Source organism: Ctenocephalides felis, unplaced genomic scaffold (assembly GCF_003426905.1).
Source record: "Ctenocephalides felis isolate EL2017-DRISC unplaced genomic scaffold, ASM342690v1 CF-g0.4_SCAFFOLD_02856, whole genome shotgun sequence".
Lineage (NCBI taxonomy): Eukaryota > Metazoa > Arthropoda > Insecta > Siphonaptera > Pulicidae > Ctenocephalides > Ctenocephalides felis.
Genome location: NW_020539010.1, coordinates 1 through 10,988, shown reverse-complemented (window position 1 = coordinate 10,988; position 10,988 = coordinate 1). Strand labels below are relative to the sequence as shown.

Here is a 10,988-nt window from a genome sequence, read left to right as displayed (position 1 = left end):
TATACAAATAACATGAGTAATATAGGTTTATTTGACTTTATGAATATTCTTATTGTATGCATCAATTTATTAGTGCTATAGTATAATATTTATAATATTATTATCAGATATACTGCTATCAAAACTGTGTTTGTGCTTATGAAAACTATACTGATGATATTTTTTGACTAAGAGTCATATATAATAAAATATGTATATATTTGATATTTTCATATATATATATATATATATATATATATATATATATAATAAAATCCGGTAAACACTTGAAATGACCTCTGTTCTAGATACTGTAAATTATAATTTATTAAAATAATTTGTATAACGTAGAAAGGGTAAGAGTTTTGGCTTAAACTAGAGTGCAATATAGAAAACAATTGATGATACATTTATTGAGAATAATTAATTATTATTAAATAATAATTTATTATTGAATTACATGTCTATAACATGTGAAATACAAACTCCTTCAGAGAAGTGCAAAAGCTGTCTCGAAAATCATCCAAACTTGCTTGTCAGATAACTATGATTGTTACAGCTCTATGTGAACTAGGTTAAAGAAATTTATTTTAGATTAATCTCTATCAATCCCAAAATCTCATATAATAATTAGAGGATTTTTATTTTCAAAGCCATAATTAATCCTGCAATTACACTGGTGCTTTTAGAGGTGTAAAAACTAATGTATAATAAACAAAATACGTTTTTTATGCATTTTTTGCTTGTATATTTCTATTATATTATGTAGATATATGAATAAATATGTTTATATATGTATAAAATTAATCTAAATAATAATATATTCATTCCAATTTTTCAACTTCCCGAAAGAGAATTTTATGTTTTCTCGACGTTTCAAGCCATTCTGAATCGAATGAGAACAAATTTGGAAAAAGTATGTGCAAGGTGTATGTGTGTGTGCGTGTATGTGAACAGATATTTTGCCGCAAATCGACGTTTTTTCAAAAACGTCTGGACCTATTTCATAAATTTAAAAGCCATTCGATGTATCTCGATAAGGACTATTGTTTGTCAGTTTTGTGCGACGATCTGTCAAACCGTTTCTTTGTAATTTGGACAAAAGTGTTAAACTTTTCGTCCGCGTTTAAGCTCATACCAGCGAATTCAAAAAAATCGAAATACCAAAAAAAATTAATAACAGTTCGAAAGATATTAGTTGGGAATGATACTGATTAGTTTTAGGTGAAATTCTATCGAGCCGTTTTCTTGCAATTAACTGTTGAAAAAAAAATTAAGACGAACTTTTTTGGCGATATATATCATGGTCTTATAGAACTTACTGAAATATTACGGCCATACGTAATATTTCAATTCTTAATTTTAAAAATTCATCGAATATAAATTAATTTATATTTTATGATTAATTTGATTACACCAACACCAACTAGTTTATTTATTTATTTGAATCAATGATTCATAGGCGGAAATCATCGACCGCAGTTTGTCCATCACTGAAGCGCGTAATGATAACACAAAGATAGAGATCAACAGATGGTGTTTGGCAGTGTTTACGAGCCCAGCCTAGCTGTCAAATTGACAGTCCTTTTGCTACCATAAAGATGCAAGATGTATCTTAAGCATTTTTAAATTATTTATTATTATTTTTTTCTAATTTTATAGTAATGGAAAGTGAAATAAATAGACGACCTTTATTAGAAGATAGTGATAGTGATTTTAACGAAAACGACAATGACATAGAACATGAACAAAATGAGGACCATATTATAGTCCAACCCCATAATAATAGAAAGACATTCTTAAAAACTATTTTACCCCCTGATAAATACAATGTATCGTATTTTATATTTTATTTACTTGGTATGACAACTTTATTACCATGGTGCTTTTATGTTACAGCAAATGAGGCTAGTATTAGATCATAATTATACCTATAACATACTTAATACATTATACTAATATTAAAAATATTTTATGGATTTTTATTATAGTATTGGATGTACAAATTTAGAGATGTATCACAAAATAATACTTTTAACCGGACAGCATTACAAGTGGGATTTACAGCATATTTGACTGTAGCTTCCTCCATTCCGAATACTGTATTTTTAGTAATAAATGCCATGGTTTGCCATAGGTAAAATATAATAAACATTTATCTGTACTATAATATAAAAATAATTATTACTTTTATTTCCAGAATATCATTACATTTACGAATGCATGGATCTTTAATAATTATGACAACATTATTTATTATTACGACTGCGTTAGTAAAAATTAACACTGATAGTTGGCAAGAGAATTTCTTTATTTTGACTATGCTGAGCGTAGTTTTTATGAATTGTAAGTTAAAATAAATTAAAAGTTTTTATAAACAAAAATAATTATGTAAACTCTTGAAAATAACTGATTAATTAAATAAACTAATGCATATAATAATATATGCGTACAATATGCATGGGTTGTTCATGTTCAAACAAATTAATTTAAAAAATGTGCTTTAAAATATTTTAGATGCTGCCATGATGCTTTAGTTATGTAATTTTAATAATTCAAAAAAATTCTACAATTTCATTTTTCAGGTGCCAGTGCTATAATGTCCGGTGGCCTTTTTGGCATAAGCGGCAGATTTCCAGCGCAATACATATCAGCTGTTGTGAGCGGGCAAGCACTAGGAGGAGTATTTGCAGCAGTGTGTGAAATTGTTTCATTATCATTAGGAGTTAATGCAACTCTTAGTGCACTTATTTATTTTATCATAGGAGTATTTGTACTAGCTCTCTCAAGTGTAGCTTATACGACTTTGACAAGAACAGCATTTTTCAAATACCATTTACTATGTGAGGACCAAGTTGAAGAAGACATTCCAAAACCACCCATTTCTATAAATAACATTATGAAAAGGATCTGGCCATATGCTTTTGCTGAAAGTTTTATTTTTGTTGCAACATTATCTGTTTATCCTGGAGTGACTGTCTTGGTAGATTCTGAATACAAAGGAAATGGTCAACCTTGGAATGGTAGCACAAATTTCAATGTTATATATATGGTGAAGTTAATAACTTTATAAATTACATTATTGCAGATATATACTTTGTGCCTGTGGTTTGCTATTTTATATTTAGCACTGGGGATTATGTGGGAAGAATTATTGCTGGATATTTTTTATGGGTATAGCGATGACCTTTATAATACAGATATATATATTTTAAACATAAATAAAATCTATGTATTTACATTTTTAGCCGAAAAATAAGCCATACATTGTAGCAGGTTTAAGTCTCATTAGAGTAATTTTTGTACCAATTTTAATGATGTGTAATGCTCATCCTCGGCATTATTTACCCATACTTATAGAAGAAGATTATATTTATATATTAATAATAACAATTTTTGCTTTAAGCAATGGATACATTGCTAATATTGCTTTGATATATGCACCAAAGTAAGTGAATATCTACCAGGTTCAAAATAATATCATACAAAATTTAAAATAATTATATTTCAATTTCAGATGTGTTGAACCACATGAGAAAGAAACAGCGTCATCAATTATGGCAGCTTTTCTAGGTATAGGACTTGCAATTGGCTCAAGTCTTAGTCTTATCATGGTTAATCTATTATAAAATTAATGTTAGAAAAAATAACATTTCTAATTATGAGTAAAAATTTTATTAGTTTTAGTATATGTTCAAAAATATGTGATATTATAATGATATTAAACTATTTTATTTAAATGTATGATTGTTTTATATTTTACTTCAACACTGCGATAGTACGACGCGTAACTAACTGAATTTTATATCTTATCTTATAATATTTTATAATATTTTCCGTTATATTATTTATTTAAAAAAATTCAAATCTTAGATCGATAAGTAATAAATAATAATATGAAAATACAAAATGACGAATTCACACTTTGCAAAATAAATAGTGATTCATTTTCACCTACGAAAAATGCTTTTCTTTTGAAATTCTATAATAGCAAATGCAAAAAAAAGACCTTCAATAACCGTGGTAAATATAGTTACATCTATTTTTATAAAATGTTCAAACAATAGGCAATTTTTTTAGAGCGAGATGCATAAGTATATGATCTAAATTTAATTTTTTATGAAGGAATATTGTAACTCGCAATTTTACTAAAATTAATTAACGCAATATTTTAAACAATATTAAAAAAAAAAATAGAATTATGCATTGATTCCCACATAGAAGCGGTGAATGTAACAATAACTCACGGGTCAAATGTTAATTACAAAGAAACGGTCAATCTTTACCAAAAAGTAAACAACTATTTTTAATTAAACTGTTAATTAGGATAAAACAAAATCACATGCAATTAATTACCACGAGTCATTGCCAAGCTTTATCAAAAATGCCGATTTTCAAAATTCAAAAGTCGCTTGGCTTATCGGCGAAACGAACAAATTTTCGTTAATATTTTTAAAAAACGATACAAAATGAACTGAAAATTAGGGAATCAAATCAAATTTGAAAACTTTACTCCTTCGGGTAGTTGAAACAAATATAAGTACTTAATAGATAAAATTTTATAGCTTTTCTGTGAGATAACTAAAAACTGCATATGTATTTTTTTTTATTAATGTATGTATAAAAAATTTTAATGCCAATTTTTTAGAAAAGTTCGATAACATTGAAAATGTACAGTCATTAAGTTCCAGTAGAATTTCAATAAGATTGAAACTGAAAGTAATAAAATATGTGAATGCAAATATGCGAGTTGAACTATATTTTAATTAGCGAATATAGTATTTGTAATATCCCATTTCATTCAATTAATTCAAAATACCCAAAAACGATAATTTTTATCAATTCCATCCAATATTTTTAGAGTTTTTGAACTTTTGAAAATTCTGAAAAATATATTTTTAAATTTTTTAAATTTTTTGGAATATTATTTGTATATTTTGAATAATGCGATAAACTACTAAAAAATGTTTTATTTGTTGTATTTATAAATAACTTAATTAATAAAATAATTATAGAGAAATGAAATTTTTAAGTATATGCAAAACATATGTACTTAATTTATAAATTTCATATCGGAATTCTAAAATCTATTCAAATTCTAGTATGTTATGAAAAAGTCAACATTTCATTACTCGATGCGCAAAATAACAGACTTTAAATAGATATTGAAGCAAATTAAATAAACAAATATGATAATTCTCCGATCAGCCTATAAATTGTAAACAACAGTCGACTTGCGAGTCAGAATTTAACCTTCAGTGGGTAGATGGCGACTGAGAAAATATGTCGTAATAAGATCGCTGTGGCCTAATTTTTTATTTGGTTCCAAATGTCAGAATTAACAAAATTTCAATGCCGTGTGTCGTAATGGTAATGGTAATGGTTCTTCTCAGAAACTTTATCCACTTGCGAGCGTAGTTGCGCTCGCATCAAATCAGTAATAAACGAATTACCTTAGGTGTAACTTGTGATAAAAATGTTTGTTTTGTGCAATAAAAGTTGGTGTTGTTATTTAACTAAATGTGAATTATTGAATAAGTTTTAAGATTTGACAATGTATTGGACAGTTCACTTAGACGGGGGACCCCGGCGCGTGAATCACGCCGCTGTTTCGGTCGGGGAGCTCATTTATTCCTTCGGTGGTTATTGCATAGGATCTAGTTTTCAAGAGACTGAATTAATGGATGTTCATATTTTAAATTCAAACAATTATAGGTGGACTTTATTAACCCACGATAGTGAATTAAAATCTAACAACATACCTTTTCAAAGATACGGTCACACTGCAGTGGCTCATGGCCAAAATATTTACGTTTGGGGAGGTAGAAATAACATGCAAGCATGCAATATTTTATATTGCTTCGATACCACGAACAATCAATGGTCGGCGCCCCAAGTCAGAGGAATCGTCCCAGGAGCAAGGGATGGACATTCAGCGTGTATTATAAATAATAAAATGTACATATTTGGTGGTTTTGTAGAACATATCCAAAAATTTTGTCAAGATGTTTACTATTTAGATTTGACGATAATGAAATGGAATTATGTGTGCACTACAGGGGAACCGCCTTCATATAGAGATTTTCATACGTCAACTCCTATAGGTAGAAGAATGTATATATTTGGAGGACGAGGAGACAGGAATAGCCCTTACCATTCTTCACAAGAATTGTATTGCAATGAAATGAAATATTTGGATACTGACAATGCTACCTGGTATGAATCACCAGTTGTGGGTGAAGTACCCATAGGAAGAAGAAGTCATTCTGCTTGTTAGTCTGGACTTATTTAATTGAGTACTTGCATAATTTGCTATAACTAAATCAGTGTCTATTTTGTAGAAAAATAATTACTGTTATAGAATGCATTCCTCGTCATATTTATAATTTAAGGGGGTATTCTAGTGTAGAAATTCAAAAAAATCGATTTTTTTTTAATTTCATATTTTCAAAGTTTAACTATCTAAGAATATGGGTACGAGAAGGTTTTTGAAAATTTGAATTATTTTCGGAGATATAGGCATTTACTGACTCGGTCTCCATACTGGTTTGGCTTCACACAAAACTTTAAATGCGTTTTTCTCAGAACTTACTTTTTCAGTACTCTTGTCACGATTTCTGGAGTTCTACTCGACCAATTTATTTGAAATTTTTAGAGAGTCTTGCTTATAGATCTATCTACAGTCTGAACTAGAATCATCCCGAAATTCCAATTTTTACTATTTTTAAAAAATTCGAGAAACTCAAAAAAACAGTAAAAAAAGCCTTTTTTTTTCAAACAGTCGCCAATTTGTGAAAAAAAAAATTTTCACTCATCGCTAGTTTAGCCGATTGCGACATCATTGTAGATTAATAATCTTTTTATTTTTTGCATTTCCGATGGCTAGGAGGGCTGAAATCATGTCAAGACTGAGGTGCCATTTTTTTGAGACACACCCACTTCATCAGCTGCCAGTTTTTACAATTTTCAACTTTTATTTTTCAATTTTTGTTTTGTACTTTAATAATATAAATAAACAAGTGGTAAAAAATGGATAGTAAAAACATTCATTGCTTTCTTTTACGACACTTTAAAAATGACCTAAAATTCATCGCTCTACACTAGAATACCCCTTAAATAATTGCATCTGATAGAATTCTTTATTTAATACTAGAACGTTTGTATAAATTCCACAATAATTCTATGAAGTTGAACTTTACAAAACAACAGTATTGATTTGCTCATTTAACTGATTATTAGATTAAACCCAGATTTTAAAACAAATCTTTTCTGTAATTTTGAAAAATATAACAAAATATATGCAAGTTCTCAATTTTGAAGGTGTGTCCAATGATTACCATATTAATTGATCTCTTTTTAGTTGTTTACAATAATATGATATATATCTTTGGTGGATATAATGCTCTAGAAGATGAACATTTAATGACATATTGTTTTTGCCCTAACACTAATGTATGGAATTCTGTAAAAACTTTTGGGCGATCTCCATGCCAAAGAAGGAGGCAGGCTTGTGTTTTAGTAGGAAACAAATTATATTTATTTGGAGGAACAAGGTGTGATATTTTTAAAGAAATATTTAAATTATATATTCAGATTATAAAAAAGAATACATTATTGCGAATAGTGAAAAATATGCTCGCAGCAAATGAACTAGTAGTAAATGTTGTGGTTAAAGAAAGAAAAATATGAAAACATTGCAGCAATGTTATTTTCATAGCATTGGTTTTATTAATTGTATTGATTTTAAATTCCCGATAAATAAAGCAAGGCATGGCTGTTTTCAAACTTGTCTATATTAAAGTATTTTACAGCCTTGATTGTGTTTCATAAAAATAAAAATATGAGCAAAAAAAAATATATAACATCAATATTGAAAAAAAATAAAAAACTAAATAAAAATCTAATAGTAATATGATCGGATCTTATATTAATGATTACATGAATTCATAAGGTTTCTCAATATAAAATATTGGAATAATTTTGATAAAATATGAATTGTCAAATGAAAACAATTTGAATTACAATTAAATAATTAATTAAATGATAAGTCAAAATTATTTTTGAACTAGCAGAACGTTGATAAGTATAACTTTATAATGGATAATGCTTGTTCAAAAAACAAAATAACGATAATTGCAATACAGCTACACTAAAATTAGTGAGAAGTAATTTAGGAACTTAGTATGTAAACAAAGATGGGTGAATATAAATTTACATTTAATCTTAAACATAAAAGAATTCAATATATAGTAGAAGAAATAGTTATTTTTGCTAGAGATGACGACTAATTCAAAGGTATTTATGATAAAGAATCACTTTTCAGTATATATATATATATATTATATATATAGTGTGTGGTGTCGGAACTGTGTGGGCTAGGTATATGATATTGTCTAAAAAAAAAAGCTCACGCAGGGTGTCTAAAAATAAAAAAAAACGAGCCCACCATATTATTGAAATATGTATATTTGAAATTGAAATTGATATTATATTGTTATAGTCCAAAGACGACGGCAAGGTTTCATACACAAAGACATTTGGATGATATTGACAGCCATGCATTGATTAATCATGGTGATTTACATGTACTAGATTTTATGCCTTCTTTACAAACATTGTGCATAAATATTGTGATCGAACATAGGCTAGACCAAAGACATTTACCGCCAATGGTTCAGTAAGTTATAAACTCATTTTACCATCCTTGTAAATTATGTATCAAGAATATAAAATCAAAAATATACCATAGATTGATCTTAAAAAAGGAATTTTCTACACTCTAAATTCATTGTTGATAAGAAAGATTCTCATTGGATATAGATTGGAATATCCAATTAGAATCATTCACAGCTGATGAAAATTAATGTATTGACATCAGATTTTACCAATCTGTAATTATTTATCAAGAGTATATTATCAAAAATATAATATAGATTGATCTTAAAAGAAATTTTCCATACTCTAAATTCATTGTTGATAAATGATTCTCATTGGATATTGATTAGAATATCGAATTAGAATCATTCACAGCTGCTAAAAATTATGTATTGATCAGCAGCAGCATTAAGTAATGATTTTAATAGTAACCTTTCATGATGTATTTGAATTAATACTTATTTGGTATACATTCTTTTACTATATTATATTAGATTTCTTATAAAGTTGAAGTTCTTTATGTAATTTTATTTCGAAAAAACAATTAAAGAACTATTTTTTTCTTTTCAGATGGAAATATTAAAGCTATGACAACACAAAATAGTATAAGCCGACCTAAACATAGTGCTGGATAAATAAGAAACATAGGTTAAGAACAAAGAATTTATTTTGCATTAAAATTATAATATCTTGTAATAAAAAAAGCTATTATAAAACATTCCATGTTTAATTCTTGCATTTTCTTCCATTATGGACCAATTTGGAGAGGGCTCATTGGAGAGCCAATTAAAATCCCCTACATCACTCAATTATTTACATCTCTTTGTAAAGCAGCACATTGAAAGTCAGAATCAATTCCAGCATAAATGTAATTATATGGAGCAAATCTTATATTGGTACTATCTTCTAAAATTGCCCTGCTTGTAACATGCAAATATACGTCTACGTTTTTAGAAGAATGTAGTCTCAATTGCTGGCAAGCAATGACTAACTTACTATTAATGCATTTATCAGCAAATATTGATAGTTACAGGACCACAAATCACAGTGCTGTCTTGAATGTTTGACATGTGAAGAGTATTAGGATAGCCAGTAATTATTACAGTGCATTTATATATGCTACTAATGTAATATCCTTTTTATTAACCTGTTCAGCATAAAGATATAAAATTTCATTCTCCTTTAATGAAATCCACATTGTGATAAATTCCAATCATTACACTTATTGAGACATAAATCTGTCGTATCTTTACTTTTTGTATCCAAGTCCTTCCAATAATTTTATCATTTAATAAGAGCTTTTATTTTTGAACCCAAATTTCCGCTTTGGAATATACTTGATTTCTTGATCACATAAAACATTCTGTAGAGATGAAATAATTTCTTGACAATTACGAATTTTGAATTCTGTTAAAAATAGTGTGGAATCGGTTACATATTGTTGTACTTCTTGCAAAAGCTTCCTAATGACATTAAAATGAACAGGTAACTCATTTATAGGCTTAGAGGAAGTTTCCTCTAGCAATTGATTTATTTTGCTTTTTTTGTGAAAACACATTACAGAAATAATCCAATCCCTCACTTTTCACAAATTCCTTTCTCGTTGCTTATGTGTCTTTCCATGTTGTTCTGACGTAATTGTTCTCGCTTGACAGGCGCGAGTGCATATTTCTCTGTTCTTTTCTATGATATTCATATTTTAAGCTACAAAATACTACAAATTTAAAATTTAATCCCTGGTGTGAATCTTCCCCTTGCTTTCCTGTACATGGCTCATCAGTTTGCAGCTGTTTGCAATGCTTCCAAAAAGGCAGCACGTTTATTTTTCCGTTCCTCAATTCTTTTGGGTGACCTTTGGGAACATGTGGTGCTAAATATGAATCATCTGGAGTACAAAGGACAAACAAAGAGTAACCTAAACCACCACAACCAACCAACCACAAAACAGACTTTGAAAATCTAGCCATATGGGCTAAAAATTTGTTTATGATTTTTGTTCCCGGGACCAAAATTCCAAATCTAGTTGACGGGCACTGTTTTCTTTAGAGAAGTATTTCACCTAATGAATAATATTTATCAAGTACCCACGGATGATTTTGATGTAAGTAAAATCTGAAATCTAAAGAATACTATTATCAGAAATGGTCGATCAAATTCTAGAATATTCGAAGTATGCCGTACCTCGTTTGAATTCACACGATGATAGAATAAAATAGGAGAGACCAAATGCTGCAACTTCGAAAAATGTGATAGCAATAACACCTTTTTTAATCAAGCGCACCGCATTTCTCTTCGGAGATTATGCAAAATCACGTAATTTACACCGAAAAATTAATATAAATATCATACCGTAA

At 28.3% G+C, this 10,988-nt stretch overlaps 2 protein-coding genes and 1 pseudogene across 2 annotated transcripts; 2 read left to right on the top strand and 1 right to left on the bottom strand.

Annotated features, from left to right (window-relative positions):
- The first annotated feature begins 1,574 nt into the window (after positions 1–1,574).
- LOC113381388 (equilibrative nucleoside transporter 1-like) lies at positions 1,575–3,608 on the top strand. Its single transcript, XM_026620319.1, has 7 exons — positions 1,575–1,886; positions 1,971–2,116; positions 2,180–2,325; positions 2,565–3,002; positions 3,068–3,153; positions 3,228–3,427; positions 3,497–3,608. The coding sequence occupies exons 1-7, from the start codon at positions 1,644–1,646 to the stop codon at positions 3,606–3,608; spliced, it is 1,371 nt and encodes a 456-aa protein (XP_026476104.1). The 5' UTR covers positions 1,575–1,643.
- A 1,704-nt stretch (positions 3,609–5,312) lies between these two features.
- On the top strand, positions 5,313–8,660 carry LOC113381389 (kelch domain-containing protein 3-like). The gene is made up of 3 exons (XM_026620320.1): positions 5,313–6,251; positions 7,340–7,532; positions 8,480–8,660. The coding sequence occupies exons 1-3, from the start codon at positions 5,534–5,536 to the stop codon at positions 8,658–8,660; spliced, it is 1,092 nt and encodes a 363-aa protein (XP_026476105.1). The 5' UTR covers positions 5,313–5,533.
- Positions 8,661–9,314: 654 nt separating this feature from the next.
- Positions 9,315–10,601, bottom strand: LOC113381387 (annotated as a pseudogene).
- Between the last annotated feature and the right edge of the window lie 387 nt (positions 10,602–10,988).

Coding starts and splice junctions, on each gene's coding strand:
- LOC113381388 (XM_026620319.1), top strand. CDS start 1,644: ATGGAAAGTGAAATAAATAGACGACCTTTATTAGAAGATAGTGATAGT. Junction 1,887..1,970: donor TTTATGTTACAGCAAATGAG/GCTAGTATTAGA, acceptor TTTTTATTATAG/TATTGGATGTACAAATTTAG. Junction 2,326..2,564: donor GAGCGTAGTTTTTATGAATT/GTAAGTTAAAAT, acceptor TTCATTTTTCAG/GTGCCAGTGCTATAATGTCC.
- LOC113381389 (XM_026620320.1), top strand. CDS start 5,534: ATGTATTGGACAGTTCACTTAGACGGGGGACCCCGGCGCGTGAATCAC. Junction 6,252..7,339: donor AAGAAGAAGTCATTCTGCTT/GTTAGTCTGGAC, acceptor ATCTCTTTTTAG/TTGTTTACAATAATATGATA. Junction 7,533..8,479: donor TATTTATTTGGAGGAACAAG/GTGTGATATTTT, acceptor ATATTGTTATAG/TCCAAAGACGACGGCAAGGT.